The sequence below is a fragment of the Cataglyphis hispanica genome, chromosome 24 (assembly GCF_021464435.1).
Source record: "Cataglyphis hispanica isolate Lineage 1 chromosome 24, ULB_Chis1_1.0, whole genome shotgun sequence".
NCBI classification, from domain to species: Eukaryota; Metazoa; Arthropoda; class Insecta; order Hymenoptera; family Formicidae; genus Cataglyphis; species Cataglyphis hispanica.
The window spans coordinates 3,818-18,982 of NC_065977.1; the positions used below are offsets into that span (position 1 = coordinate 3,818).

The window sequence follows — 15,165 nt, forward strand, 5'->3', positions numbered from 1 at the left end:
CCTGGCCTGGCCTGGCCTGGCCTGGCCTGGCCTGGCCTGGCCTGGCCTGGCCTGGCCTGGCCTGGCCTGGCCTGGCCTGGCCTGGCCTGGCCTGGCCTGGCCTGGCCTGGCCTGGCCTGGCCTGGCCTGGCCTGGCCTGGCCTGGCCTGGCCTGGCCTGGCCTGGCCTGGCCTGGCCTGGCCTGGCCTGGCCTGACCTGGCCTGGCCTGGCCTGGCCTGGCCTGGCCTGGCCTGGCCTGGCCTGGCCTGGCCTGGCCTGGCCTGGCCTGGCCTGGCCTGGCCTGGCCTGGCCTGGCCTGGCCTGGCCTGGCCTGGCCTGAGCCTGGCCTGGCCTGGCCTGGCCTGAGCCTGGCCTGGCCTGGCCTGGCCTGGCCTGGCCTGGCCTGGCCTGGCCTGGCCTGGCCTGGCCTGGCCTGGCCTGGCCTGGCCTGGCCTGGCCTGGCCTGGCCTGGCCTGGCCTGGCCTGGCCTGGCCTGGCCTGGCCTGGCCTGGCCTGGCCTGGCCTGGCCTGGCCTGGCCTGGCCTGGCCTGGCCTGGCCTGGCCTGGCCTGGCCTGGCCTGGCCTGGCCTGGCCTGGCCTGGCCTGGCCTGGCCTGGCCTGGCCTGGCCTGGCCTGGCCTGGCCTGGCCTGGCCTGGCCTGGCCTGGCCTGGCCTGGCCTGGCCTGGCCTGGCCTGGCCTGGCCTGGCCTGGCCTGGCCTGGCCTGGCCTGGCCTGGCCTGGCCTGGCCTGGCCTGGCCTGGCCTGGCCTGGCCTGGCCTGGCCTGGCCTGGCCTGGCCTGGCCTGGCCTGGCCTGGCCTGGCCTGGCCTGGCCTGGCCTGGCCTGAGCCTGGCCTGGCCTGGCCTGGCCTGGCCTGGCCTGGCCTGGCCTGGCCTGGCCTGGCCTGGCCTGGCCTGGCCTGGCCTGGCCTGGCCTGGCCTGGCCTGGCCTGGCCTGGCCTGGCCTGGCCTGGCCTGGCCTGGCCTGGCCTGGCCTGGCCTGGCCTGGCCTGGCCTGGCCTGGCCTGGCCTGGCCTGGCCTGGCCTGGCCTGGCCTGGCCTGGCCTGGCCTGGCCTGGCCTGGCCTGGCCTGGCCTGGCCTGGCCTGGCCTGGCCTGGCCTGGCCTGGCCTGGCCTGGCCTGGCCTGGCCTGGCCTGGCCTGGCCTGGCCTGGCCTGGCCTGGCCTGGCCTGGCCTGGCCTGGCCTGGCCTGGCCTGGCCTGGCCTGGCCTGGCCTGGCCTGGCCTGGCCTGGCCTGGCCTGGCCTGGCCTGGCCTGGCCTGGCCTGGCCTGGCCTGGCCTGGCCTGGCCTGGCCTGGCCTGGCCTGGCCTGGCCTGGCCTGAGCCTGGCCTGGCCTGGCCTGGCCTGGCCTGGCCTGGCCTGGCCTGGCCTGGCCTGGCCTGGCCTGGCCTGGCCTGGCCTGGCCTGGCCTGGCCTGGCCTGGCCTGGCCTGGCCTGGCCTGGCCTGGCCTGGCCTGGCCTGGCCTGGCCTGGCCTGGCCTGGCCTGGCCTGGCCTGGCCTGGCCTGGCCTGGCCTGGCCTGGCCTGGCCTGGCCTGGCCTGGCCTGGCCTGGCCTGGCCTGGCCTGGCCTGGCCTGGCCTGGCCTGGCCTGGCCTGGCCTGGCCTGGCCTGGCCTGGCCTGGCCTGGCCTGGCCTGGCCTGGCCTGGCCTGGCCTGGCCTGGCCTGGCCTGGCCTGGCCTGGCCTGGCCTGGCCTGGCCTGGCCTGGCCTGGCCTGGCCTGGCCTGGCCTGGCCTGGCCTGGCCTGGCCTGGCCTGGCCTGGCCTGGCCTGGCCTGGCCTGGCCTGGCCTGGCCTGGCCTGGCCTGGCCTGGCCTGGCCTGGCCTGGCCTGGCCTGGCCTGGCCTGGCCTGGCCTGGCCTGGCCTGGCCTGGCCTGGCCTGGCCTGGCCTGGCCTGGCCTGGCCTGGCCTGGCCTGGCCTGGCCTGGCCTGGCCTGGCCTGGCCTGGCCTGGCCTGGCCTGGCCTGGCCTGGCCTGGCCTGGCCTGGCCTGAGCCTGGCCTGGCCTGGCCTGGCCTGGCCTGGCCTGGCCTGGCCTGGCCTGGCCTGGCCTGGCCTGGCCTGGCCTGGCCTGGCCTGGCCTGGCCTGGCCTGGCCTGGCCTGGCCTGGCCTGGCCTGGCCTGGCCTGGCCTGGCCTGGCCTGGCCTGGCCTGGCCTGGCCTGGCCTGGCCTGGCCTGGCCTGGCCTGGCCTGGCCTGGCCTGGCCTGGCCTGGCCTGGCCTGGCCTGGCCTGGCCTGGCCTGGCCTGGCCTGGCCTGGCCTGGCCTGGCCTGGCCTGGCCTGGCCTGGCCTGGCCTGGCCTGGCCTGAGCCTGGCCTGGCCTGGCCTGGCCTGGCCTGGCCTGGCCTGGCCTGGCCTGGCCTGGCCTGGCCTGGCCTGGCCTGGCCTGGCCTGGCCTGGCCTGGCCTGGCCTGGCCTGGCCTGGCCTGGCCTGGCCTGGCCTGGCCTGGCCTGGCCTGGCCTGGCCTGGCCTGGCCTGGCCTGGCCTGGCCTGGCCTGGCCTGGCCTGGCCTGAGCCTGGCCTGGCCTGGCCTGGCCTGGCCTGGCCTGGCCTGGCCTGGCCTGGCCTGGCCTGGCCTGGCCTGGCCTGGCCTGGCCTGGCCTGGCCTGGCCTGGCCTGGCCTGGCCTGGCCTGGCCTGGCCTGGCCTGGCCTGGCCTGGCCTGGCCTGGCCTGGCCTGGCCTGGCCTGGCCTGGCCTGGCCTGGCCTGGCCTGGCCTGGCCTGGCCTGGCCTGGCCTGGCCTGGCCTGGCCTGGCCTGGCCTGGCCTGGCCTGGCCTGGCCTGGCCTGGCCTGGCCTGGCCTGGCCTGGCCTGGCCTGGCCTGGCCTGGCCTGGCCTGGCCTGGCCTGGCCTGGCCTGGCCTGGCCTGGCCTGGCCTGGCCTGGCCTGGCCTGGCCTGAGCCTGGCCTGGCCTGGCCTGGCCTGGCCTGGCCTGGCCTGGCCTGGCCTGGCCTGGCCTGGCCTGGCCTGGCCTGGCCTGGCCTGGCCTGGCCTGGCCTGGCCTGGCCTGGCCTGGCCTGGCCTGGCCTGGCCTGGCCTGGCCTGGCCTGGCCTGGCCTGGCCTGGCCTGGCCTGGCCTGGCCTGGCCTGGCCTGGCCTGGCCTGGCCTGGCCTGGCCTGGCCTGGCCTGGCCTGGCCTGGCCTGGCCTGGCCTGGCCTGGCCTGGCCTGGCCTGGCCTGGCCTGGCCTGGCCTGGCCTGGCCTGGCCTGGCCTGGCCTGGCCTGGCCTGGCCTGGCCTGGCCTGGCCTGGCCTGGCCTGGCCTGGCCTGGCCTGGCCTGGCCTGGCCTGGCCTGGCCTGGCCTGGCCTGGCCTGGCCTGGCCTGGCCTGGCCTGGCCTGGCCTGGCCTGGCCTGGCCTGGCCTGGCCTGGCCTGGCCTGGCCTGGCCTGGCCTGGCCTGGCCTGGCCTGAGCCTGGCCTGGCCTGGCCTGGCCTGGCCTGGCCTGGCCTGGCCTGGCCTGGCCTGGCCTGGCCTGGCCTGGCCTGGCCTGGCCTGGCCTGGCCTGGCCTGGCCTGGCCTGGCCTGGCCTGGCCTGGCCTGGCCTGGCCTGGCCTGGCCTGGCCTGGCCTGGCCTGGCCTGGCCTGGCCTGGCCTGGCCTGGCCTGGCCTGGCCTGGCCTGGCCTGGCCTGGCCTGGCCTGGCCTGGCCTGGCCTGGCCTGGCCTGGCCTGGCCTGGCCTGGCCTGGCCTGGCCTGGCCTGGCCTGGCCTGGCCTGGCCTGGCCTGGCCTGGCCTGGCCTGGCCTGGCCTGGCCTGGCCTGGCCTGGCCTGGCCTGGCCTGGCCTGGCCTGGCCTGGCCTGGCCTGGCCTGGCCTGGCCTGGCCTGGCCTGGCCTGGCCTGGCCTGGCCTGGCCTGGCCTGGCCTGGCCTGGCCTGGCCTGGCCTGGCCTGGCCTGAGCCTGGCCTGGCCTGGCCTGGCCTGGCCTGGCCTGGCCTGGCCTGGCCTGGCCTGGCCTGGCCTGGCCTGGCCTGGCCTGGCCTGGCCTGGCCTGGCCTGGCCTGGCCTGGCCTGGCCTGGCCTGGCCTGGCCTGGCCTGGCCTGGCCTGGCCTGGCCTGGCCTGGCCTGGCCTGGCCTGGCCTGGCCTGGCCTGGCCTGGCCTGGCCTGGCCTGGCCTGGCCTGGCCTGGCCTGGCCTGGCCTGGCCTGGCCTGGCCTGGCCTGGCCTGGCCTGGCCTGGCCTGGCCTGGCCTGGCCTGGCCTGGCCTGGCCTGGCCTGGCCTGGCCTGGCCTGGCCTGGCCTGGCCTGGCCTGGCCTGGCCTGGCCTGGCCTGGCCTGGCCTGGCCTGGCCTGGCCTGGCCTGGCCTGGCCTGGCCTGGCCTGGCCTGGCCTGGCCTGGCCTGGCCTGGCCTGAGCCTGGCCTGGCCTGGCCTGGCCTGGCCTGGCCTGGCCTGGCCTGGCCTGGCCTGGCCTGGCCTGGCCTGGCCTGGCCTGGCCTGGCCTGGCCTGGCCTGGCCTGGCCTGGCCTGGCCTGGCCTGGCCTGGCCTGGCCTGGCCTGGCCTGGCCTGGCCTGGCCTGGCCTGGCCTGGCCTGGCCTGGCCTGGCCTGGCCTGGCCTGGCCTGGCCTGGCCTGGCCTGGCCTGGCCTGGCCTGGCCTGGCCTGGCCTGGCCTGGCCTGGCCTGGCCTGGCCTGGCCTGGCCTGGCCTGGCCTGGCCTGGCCTGGCCTGGCCTGGCCTGGCCTGGCCTGGCCTGGCCTGGCCTGGCCTGGCCTGGCCTGGCCTGGCCTGGCCTGGCCTGGCCTGGCCTGGCCTGGCCTGGCCTGGCCTGGCCTGGCCTGGCCTGGCCTGGCCTGGCCTGGCCTGGCCTGGCCTGGCCTGGCCTGGCCTGGCCTGGCCTGGCCTGGCCTGGCCTGGCCTGGCCTGGCCTGGCCTGGCCTGGCCTGGCCTGGCCTGGCCTGGCCTGGCCTGGCCTGGCCTGGCCTGGCCTGGCCTGGCCTGGCCTGGCCTGGCCTGGCCTGGCCTGGCCTGGCCTGGCCTGGCCTGGCCTGGCCTGGCCTGGCCTGGCCTGGCCTGGCCTGGCCTGGCCTGGCCTGGCCTGGCCTGGCCTGGCCTGGCCTGGCCTGGCCTGGCCTGGCCTGGCCTGGCCTGGCCTGGCCTGGCCTGGCCTGGCCTGGCCTGGCCTGGCCTGGCCTGGCCTGGCCTGGCCTGGCCTGGCCTGGCCTGGCCTGGCCTGGCCTGGCCTGGCCTGGCCTGGCCTGGCCTGGCCTGGCCTGGCCTGGCCTGGCCTGGCCTGGCCTGGCCTGGCCTGGCCTGGCCTGGCCTGGCCTGGCCTGGCCTGGCCTGGCCTGGCCTGGCCTGGCCTGGCCTGGCCTGGCCTGGCCTGGCCTGGCCTGGCCTGGCCTGGCCTGGCCTGGCCTGGCCTGGCCTGGCCTGGCCTGGCCTGGCCTGGCCTGGCCTGGCCTGGCCTGGCCTGGCCTGGCCTGGCCTGGCCTGGCCTGGCCTGGCCTGGCCTGGCCTGGCCTGGCCTGGCCTGGCCTGGCCTGGCCTGGCCTGGCCTGGCCTGGCCTGGCCTGGCCTGGCCTGGCCTGGCCTGGCCTGGCCTGGCCTGGCCTGGCCTGGCCTGGCCTGGCCTGGCCTGGCCTGGCCTGGCCTGGCCTGGCCTGGCCTGGCCTGGCCTGGCCTGGCCTGGCCTGGCCTGGCCTGGCCTGGCCTGGCCTGGCCTGGCCTGGCCTGGCCTGGCCTGGCCTGGCCTGGCCTGGCCTGGCCTGGCCTGGCCTGGCCTGGCCTGGCCTGAGCCTGGCCTGGCCTGGCCTGGCCTGGCCTGGCCTGGCCTGGCCTGGCCTGGCCTGGCCTGGCCTGGCCTGGCCTGGCCTGGCCTGGCCTGGCCTGGCCTGGCCTGGCCTGGCCTGGCCTGGCCTGGCCTGGCCTGGCCTGGCCTGGCCTGGCCTGGCCTGGCCTGGCCTGGCCTGGCCTGGCCTGGCCTGGCCTGGCCTGGCCTGGCCTGGCCTGGCCTGGCCTGGCCTGGCCTGGCCTGGCCTGGCCTGGCCTGGCCTGGCCTGGCCTGGCCTGGCCTGGCCTGGCCTGGCCTGGCCTGGCCTGGCCTGGCCTGGCCTGGCCTGGCCTGGCCTGGCCTGGCCTGGCCTGGCCTGGCCTGGCCTGGCCTGGCCTGGCCTGGCCTGGCCTGGCCTGGCCTGGCCTGGCCTGGCCTGGCCTGGCCTGGCCTGGCCTGGCCTGGCCTGGCCTGGCCTGGCCTGGCCTGGCCTGGCCTGGCCTGGCCTGGCCTGGCCTGGCCTGGCCTGGCCTGGCCTGGCCTGGCCTGGCCTGGCCTGGCCTGGCCTGGCCTGGCCTGGCCTGGCCTGGCCTGGCCTGGCCTGGCCTGGCCTGGCCTGGCCTGGCCTGGCCTGGCCTGGCCTGGCCTGGCCTGGCCTGGCCTGGCCTGGCCTGGCCTGGCCTGGCCTGGCCTGGCCTGGCCTGGCCTGGCCTGGCCTGGCCTGGCCTGGCCTGGCCTGGCCTGGCCTGGCCTGGCCTGGCCTGGCCTGGCCTGGCCTGGCCTGGCCTGGCCTGGCCTGGCCTGGCCTGGCCTGGCCTGGCCTGGCCTGGCCTGGCCTGGCCTGGCCTGGCCTGGCCTGGCCTGGCCTGGCCTGGCCTGGCCTGGCCTGGCCTGGCCTGGCCTGGCCTGGCCTGGCCTGGCCTGGCCTGGCCTGGCCTGGCCTGGCCTGGCCTGGCCTGGCCTGGCCTGGCCTGGCCTGGCCTGGCCTGGCCTGGCCTGGCCTGGCCTGGCCTGGCCTGGCCTGGCCTGGCCTGGCCTGGCCTGGCCTGGCCTGGCCTGAGCCTGGCCTGGCCTGGCCTGGCCTGGCCTGGCCTGGCCTGGCCTGGCCTGGCCTGGCCTGGCCTGGCCTGGCCTGGCCTGGCCTGGCCTGGCCTGGCCTGGCCTGGCCTGGCCTGGCCTGGCCTGGCCTGGCCTGGCCTGGCCTGGCCTGGCCTGGCCTGGCCTGGCCTGGCCTGGCCTGGCCTGGCCTGGCCTGGCCTGGCCTGGCCTGGCCTGGCCTGGCCTGGCCTGGCCTGGCCTGGCCTGGCCTGGCCTGGCCTGGCCTGGCCTGGCCTGGCCTGGCCTGGCCTGGCCTGGCCTGGCCTGGCCTGGCCTGGCCTGGCCTGGCCTGGCCTGGCCTGGCCTGGCCTGGCCTGGCCTGGCCTGGCCTGGCCTGGCCTGGCCTGGCCTGGCCTGGCCTGGCCTGGCCTGGCCTGGCCTGGCCTGGCCTGGCCTGGCCTGGCCTGGCCTGGCCTGGCCTGGCCTGGCCTGGCCTGGCCTGGCCTGGCCTGGCCTGGCCTGGCCTGGCCTGGCCTGGCCTGGCCTGGCCTGGCCTGGCCTGGCCTGGCCTGGCCTGGCCTGGCCTGGCCTGGCCTGGCCTGGCCTGGCCTGGCCTGGCCTGGCCTGGCCTGGCCTGGCCTGGCCTGGCCTGGCCTGGCCTGGCCTGGCCTGGCCTGGCCTGGCCTGGCCTGGCCTGGCCTGGCCTGGCCTGGCCTGGCCTGGCCTGGCCTGGCCTGGCCTGGCCTGGCCTGGCCTGGCCTGGCCTGGCCTGGCCTGGCCTGGCCTGGCCTGGCCTGGCCTGGCCTGGCCTGGCCTGGCCTGGCCTGGCCTGGCCTGGCCTGGCCTGGCCTGGCCTGAGCCTGGCCTGGCCTGGCCTGGCCTGGCCTGGCCTGGCCTGGCCTGGCCTGGCCTGGCCTGGCCTGGCCTGAGCCTGGCCTGGCCTGGCCTGGCCTGGCCTGGCCTGAGCCTGGCCTGGCCTGGCCTGAGCCTGACCTGGCCTGAGCCTGGCCTGGCCTGACCTGGCCTGACCTGGCCTGACCTGACCTGACCTGACCTGACCTGAGCCTGACCTGACCTGGCCTGACCTGACCTGAGCCTGAGCCTGACCTGACCTGACCTGACCTGACCTGACCTGACCTGACCTGACCTGACCTGACCTGACCTGACCTGACCTGACCTGACCTGACCTGACCTGACCTGACCTGACCTGACCTGACCTGACCTGACCTGACCTGAGCCTGACCTGACCTGACCTGACCTGACCTGACCTGACCTGACCTGACCTGACCTGACCTGACCTGACCTGACCTGACCTGACCTGACCTGACCTGACCTGACCTGACCTGACCTGACCTGACAAAAAAAAAAAAAAACTTCCGACTGTTCCATAGGATTTAAAATTGTGAGACTGCGCAGATTTGCATGATTCTTTGCCCGGCTTGTCCGGTTACAACCAATCCTAAATTTAATAACATTCTATTTTTGGTATTATCGTTTTGTTTAGTATCATCCCTATATTCAGTAACATCGCTACATTTAATCTATTTTCTAAATTAATAAATAAATAGTATTTCTAAATTAAATTAAAATTAAATAGAATAAAATTTTTAAAATTAAATAATAATCTAAATATAATCTCTAACTTTAGTTACTATTCTAGATTTAATTACATCCTTTAATTAATAACATCCCTATGTTTAGTAATATTTTTAAAAATTAGTAACAACTTTTAATTTTATACATCCTTCTTTTAGTAATATCTCTAGAATTATTATCATTAACATTCTCAGTTTTAGTAATATCTTTATGATTAGTAACATTACTAGTTTTAGTAACATCCCTAAACTTTGTAATATCTCTAGATTTTGTAACATCCTTAAACTTAATAATATTCATAGTTTTAATAACATCCCTAAATTTATTTATATTTCTATGTTTAGTAATACCATTAATTTAATGACATTCTCAAATTTTCAGTAACATCCCTAGATTTAATAACATAAAAATAACATAACTTTACCATATTCGAGGATGATTCATTTCTTCCATATTATATATTAACTTCTATATACAAACTCTCCGATTTCCTCAAATAATTCAAATTAATCGAATAAGATTCTTTATAATTATATATATTTGTACATCTCTATAAAAAAAAAAAAATTACGTTGTATGACGCTGTCATTAATCGAACGCAATATCCGAAGAACAATGTATCTGTGTTCCCTTACATTGTACCTACGTATTATACCCATTCTTGCTACTTTAATTTTAGTACTGCTTGAGAAAGGAGGAATTTTATAGGTAAGAACTGCTAATAGAAAGACGCCATGACCGGGATTCTAGCATGGGCTCTATTTTTGCTATTTCTTGATCCATGTAGGTGCATATATATTATTTCGCCACTCCTATTGAGTTACGTGCATCCCACCCAGCACGTGGTCGACACATGGCATGCGCCAAATATAACGAAGCTATCGCTAGTCGCTCAAAATATACATAACTCGTACTCGTATATAATCTAAAGCGATCTGAAAACGATATAAAACGTTACATTTGTCTCTCCTTCTTACCACGTTCCTTCCACCATGCATCATATTGCGATCTATTCGTTTTAACTTTTTTCTCTTGCACTCTTCGTACTTAAGATATTGACGCATCTCTTTTAAGAGAAAAAAAAAATTGAATAAAGGATAAAAAAAAGAATAGATTAAATTTAAATAAATTTCCTCATAAATTTTTAGCTTAGAAAAGCTTCTCCGATACAAATTATTGACTTTTTTTTAATTTTAATTTTGCAAGCCTCCAATTTACACATTGATTCTGATCTTTTCTTTAATATCTCGAATATATAAACATTATTAATATGTGCGTATTTGATATTTAGTATTTATATACTTTTTTTTTTATTCCGAGAGATTTAAGATGACACATTATTATTATTATTATTATTATATATCAAAATCACTATACATAAAAGATTAAATTATATATTCCAATGATTGCGTGAGAGTGATATATTTCTCCCTTAAAATCAGTGCTGCTGACTCGTATTCTACAGTTGTCATTGCGAAAAAAAAAAAAAACGTTGACGAAAGATCGTACGTTAACGTGGAATTATTACGTAACATACGATTTTATTATTATATTGTCAATTAATTGTAAGGTACAATAAGAACGTGATTTGCCAGACAGCTATTTGTAAGCCGACATCTCGACGTGGCCGGATGTGTCTGATCCCTCGTTTTTGTAGTCGATTACATCCCTCGTTGTTGTAGTCGATAATCGTATTACGAGTATCGCAAATACCAAACTTGCACAATCAGCGAGCAAACATGTTTTGTGTGTTAATATATAGATACATATGTATGCGTTTACGCGTATGGGCGAAGAAAAACTCATTTCGTTTAGATTGTCGAAAAGATTATCGATAAATTAATTAATATTTATATATAAACAAATAGTCGTGTTGTATAAACTACAAAATACAGTAAAAGTGTAGCACAGAGACACTTGAGTAATTGTTTTTTTTTTCTGCGATCTCATCTCGTATCTCATCTCTATCTTTTCTTTTCCTCTTTTTTTATCTCTCTTTTTCTTTCCTTTTCTCATATCTTTGTATCCTGTCATAAATATTGCATAATAAGGGCATACCGTGTGTATAGAAAAGGAAATAAATAAAGGAAAGAAAAGAGTCACGATGATGGTGCTTGAATGTATACGTTTCATTAATTCTTGACGGTTTATTTTTTAGAAGCATTTGCGGTGAACGATACCAGGGCCGGACTCGTCGTATTCTTGCTTGGAAATCCACATCTGTTGGAAGGTGGACAAGGAGGCTAAGATGGAACCGCCGATCCATACGGAGTATTTTCTTTCGGGTGGAGCGATGATTTTGATCTTGATAGTTGAAGGTGCGAGAGCGGTGATTTCTTTTTGCATACGATCAGCGATACCAGGATACATGGTGGTGCCACCGGAGAGAACGGTATTAGCGTATAAATCTTTGCGAATATCAACGTCGCATTTCATGATGGAATTGTAAACGGTCTCGTGAATACCGCAAGATTCCATACCCAGGAAGGAAGGCTGGAATAGCGCTTCGGGACAGCGAAACCTCTCGTTACCGATAGTAATGACCTGACCATCAGGCAACTCGTAGCTCTTTTCGAGAGAAGTGCTAGCGGCAGCGGTAGCCATTTCCTGTTCAAAGTCCAGGGCGACATAACAGAGCTTCTCCTTGATGTCGCGGACAATTTCTCGCTCGGCTGTGGTGGTGAAGCTGTAGCCTCTTTCGGTAAGTATCTTCATGAGGTAGTCGGTAAGATCGCGTCCGGCCAAGTCCAAACGGAGGATGGCGTGGGGAAGAGCGTAACCTTCGTAGATGGGTACGGTGTGAGAAACACCGTCGCCGGAGTCCAGGACGATACCAGTGGTACGACCGGAAGCGTACAAAGAAAGGACGGCCTGGATGGCAACGTACATGGCTGGGCTGTTGAAGGTTTCGAACATAATCTGCGTCATCTTCTCACGATTAGCTTTCGGATTTAGAGGTGCTTCCGTAAGAAGAACCGGATGTTCCTCGGGAGCTACACGTAATTCGTTATAGAACGTGTGATGCCAAATCTTCTCCATGTCATCCCAATTGGTGATGATACCATGTTCTATTGGATATTTTAATGTCAATATACCTCTCTTACTTTGCGCCTCGTCGCCAACGTAGCTGTCTTTTTGACCCATACCGACCATCACGCCCTGAGGAACGAAATATCTGACGTTAGGTAAGCGCATTTAAATCAGAAGATATGTTAATCAAGAGTTACCTTCTTCGATAAATTTAATAGTATTTTTGACTATATAAAGTGAGATTGGAAAAGCTTTAATAGTTCCGGAAACGATTATATTTAATTTTTATAAGTTTTTGACTAAAAATATATAATACTTTGACTTAATTAAAAGCCCGAGGCAAAGCTGTGATATCTTTGATACAAAAGCTATGAATCACTCTTGAAATGATTTCTCTTTATTTTAAAATGTTATATATACATATATTGCATTAATTAAAAAAAAAAAATTTAACAAACTTAGTTAATAATAATGTTTGTCGTATGTTGATAGATCTATTATGCAGACCAAGTAAGTTTATAAATATTTCTTTGATCAACCTGATGACGGGGGCGGCCGACAATGCTAGGGAACACGGCACGTGGTGCATCGTCCCCTGCGAAACCCGCCTTGCACATACCGGATCCATTATCCACAACTAATGCCGCAACATCATCGTCACACATCTTGATTAGCTGTTAGTATTACTTTCTGAGAACACACATCGAAAGATAATTTAAGTTATTATATCATCAATTATGAAAATACCCTGTACGATCGAGTTATTCTTGATCAATAAATTCATTTGATTAATCTTCAATTAGATTGTATTCGATTCAATTTATAATAAAAAAAAAAGCTAAGCGCCTTCACGTTTTTAAGAGATATAAAAGATATTTACAGAATTTATTTTAATGAAAAGATTTAATTGGTTACTAAAATAAATTTCAAAATTATATTATATTACGTTCACTTGTGCACATTCACCAGATATCACTTCACGCTTTATTATATTATGCAAACCTCTTCTGATACGCTTCGCACCATTTATCCTCGGAGATTATCGAAAAAAAAATGTTATACGACAATAAGATTTTCTAATAATTTCGAATATATTCGCTTGAATATAATAATATTTTTTTTTAATCACTGCCGATTCTGTGATATCGAGCATCAAGAATTTTCGCGATCGCGAAAACCGATCGAAAAAGTTTCTCGAAAATGGTGCGTGCAAACCGAAGGGATTGCTGTAATTTGCAGCTGAAACTAAGCACGGCGATTTATTACCGTTTGCTAATGTGTTTTGTAGAGCCAAAAAGAGAGATTGGCGAACGATCGTTCAGGATCGCGTTTTGTACGTCGTGTAAGAGACCGGCGAGAGTAGCGAGTGGCGCAGTGCCGGCTCCGTGAGTTCCCTTTATCCATATCGGTCGACGGCTGAAAATAGCGGTCCGCCCCTTACATGGAAATCTGCTGTCCGCATTAACGTTGGGCCGGGAGCCCGCGTTGCCCGTTAGAGTCGGCCTAGTCCTTAGTTCGCCCTAAACAGAGGAGCGACAGTAGAGGGAGAGAGAGAGAGAGAGTGGAAGGCGTCGAGACGTCGACGCGCGGCAACTACGACGACAGCTCGGTAGTGGCCGATAGCCCCTGGGTCCAAATAAGGACTCGTCACGAGCCAGGGCTGTCGGCTGCTGTCACAGGCCTCGACGAAGGGATGAGATTCTAAAGGAAATAAAATTTGGAAGAATCAAGGTTCAAAAGATAAAATCTTGAAGAAATTGTGGCAGAGTTTGAAGTGAATATGGAATTCAACAAAAATCTATACAAGATACGAGGGAGACGCAGATTTCAAGAAATGAATTTTACAAAAACTAACTCTGAAGATTAAATCTGGAAGGATTAAATTTCTTAAAAAATTGAAACTTAAAAATATTTACTTTTTAAAAACAAATTTTGGAGGATAATTTTTAACTAATTTTTAAACTCATAAAAGAATCAAGTCTTCAAAACAAAAAAAAATAAAAAAAATCTTTAGGGTTAATTCTTTATGGTAAAAGCACCTTGAAACGGTGTCTTATTTTGCAACCTTCTAACATCATGATGACGATACAAGTTCTTCTCTTTTGAAAAAAAAAAGAACATCGAAATAGCGTATCTGAAAAATAAATACTTTCTTATTTTTAAATAATTATTTTCTGCTAATATGAAAACATATTCATTAGATGATTCAGTTCATCAAGTCGTATTCTTAACGGATTGCGCTTATAAGATATCCGGATCAGACACGATATGACATTTAATCATATTGATTCATGGCAAGAGAAAGAATCGCAAATGCATATCCAAAGCCTTATTCGCTAATTGCAGCTCTCAATTTGCTATAATTGACAGAGGCGCACGGGGCGACTTGTTCACTCGGGCCATTACAAAGATCCCCTCCATCTTTTTGCACTGCCGGCGAAGTCGATGCTGTGCCGATTCACATTGCCGAGTTTCAACCCCGAAAGGGCGCATCCTTTGTCGACGCTAGCAATTGTCGCTCATCGCTATGTTCGGTCACGGATAATCGCAAGGGTAGCTTCAGTGAGAGTGCGGAGCAATAGCTGGATATGTTTGCCGAAAAGAATACTGAAGGTAAACGTTTTCATTTCTTTTTCCCGATAAAAAGCAAGAGTAATACTCTAAAAAATTTGATTAGCTAGAGAAACTATAATCATCGTATCAATTGGTAAAATTTAAAATGTCTAAATGTTTAATTAAAAATGTTTTCACATTTATTTGTAAACTTAATTTCATGTTTGTTGTTAATCCATGGGAAAAACAGGAATTTATAATTGATGCGATTAAAGAGTAAATTAGTTGGCAGTTATTACATCAATTACAAAAATAACCGATTATATACGAATATCTGATACTATTGACTTATTTAATGTGATGCAACTACCTTTTCCCAATTGCATTTTTGACCATACAATACAATTTTATTATACCATTAAACCACTTCTGCCGACAAAATATGTAAAATACTGCAAAATGTTTGGTTTGGAAAACTGCCAGATACTCAAGACATTTTCTTCCATATTTTACGTAATATCGGTTTTACATGTTTTATGTAATATTGTTGTAATTGTATATTTGTGAATTTAAGTAAATGCATATATATTTATACGCATATACGTCTTGTTGCAGAATTACAAATTTGCGGGACGAGTTTGGATAAACATATACTTGAATCACATGCCTACATTGCTCAGTATCAATAAAAGGTAACAAAATTCGTAATAATCTCGATAAATGCAATATTGAATGCATTTTTCGTGTATGTTCTAATTTATTCTATATCAATTTTGCAATGTCTAACATCTTATCACGTTTTTACATGAGCTTGTATAATTTTATCCGATACTCTGTAATAACTTTAGAAACACTGTAATTTTTATAGTTTTTAACGTCTTTCTTCAAAACTAAATAGAATTCTAAATAAAAATCTTAAATACATTTTATTTATGTAATCCTCGCATATTTCCACACATATATTATAGTTTATATGTGTGAGTTTTATCAATTAATTTTAGAATGACAAAAAAGTAATAATAAATGTATCAAATATAATAAATATGTAAAATATATCTAAACATTATCTATTCGTAAAAGCCATAGAATTACTAAACTAATTTCTATCGGATTAAATGGTTAATTTAATTAATTCACAGACCGATGCATAACCGGCTATTTTTTGTAATATTTTAAACAATAGAAAATAAAACTTATCCCGCGAAAAATATCAAATATTTAATTAAATACCGCTAA

The 15,165-nt window shown here is 58.0% G+C and overlaps 1 protein-coding gene across 1 annotated transcript; it reads right to left on the reverse strand.

The window, feature by feature from the left end:
* Positions 1-9,867: 9,867 nt before the first annotated feature.
* LOC126858111 (actin, muscle) lies at positions 9,868-15,072 on the reverse strand. Its single transcript, XM_050608160.1, has 3 exons — positions 12,643-15,072; positions 11,916-12,066; positions 9,868-11,505 (listed from the first exon to the last, which is right to left on the reverse strand). Exons 2-3 carry the CDS (start codon positions 12,039-12,041, stop codon positions 10,501-10,503), a joined length of 1,131 nt encoding a protein of 376 aa, XP_050464117.1. The 5' UTR covers positions 12,042-12,066; positions 12,643-15,072; the 3' UTR covers positions 9,868-10,500.
* Positions 15,073-15,165: the final 93 nt, after the last annotated feature.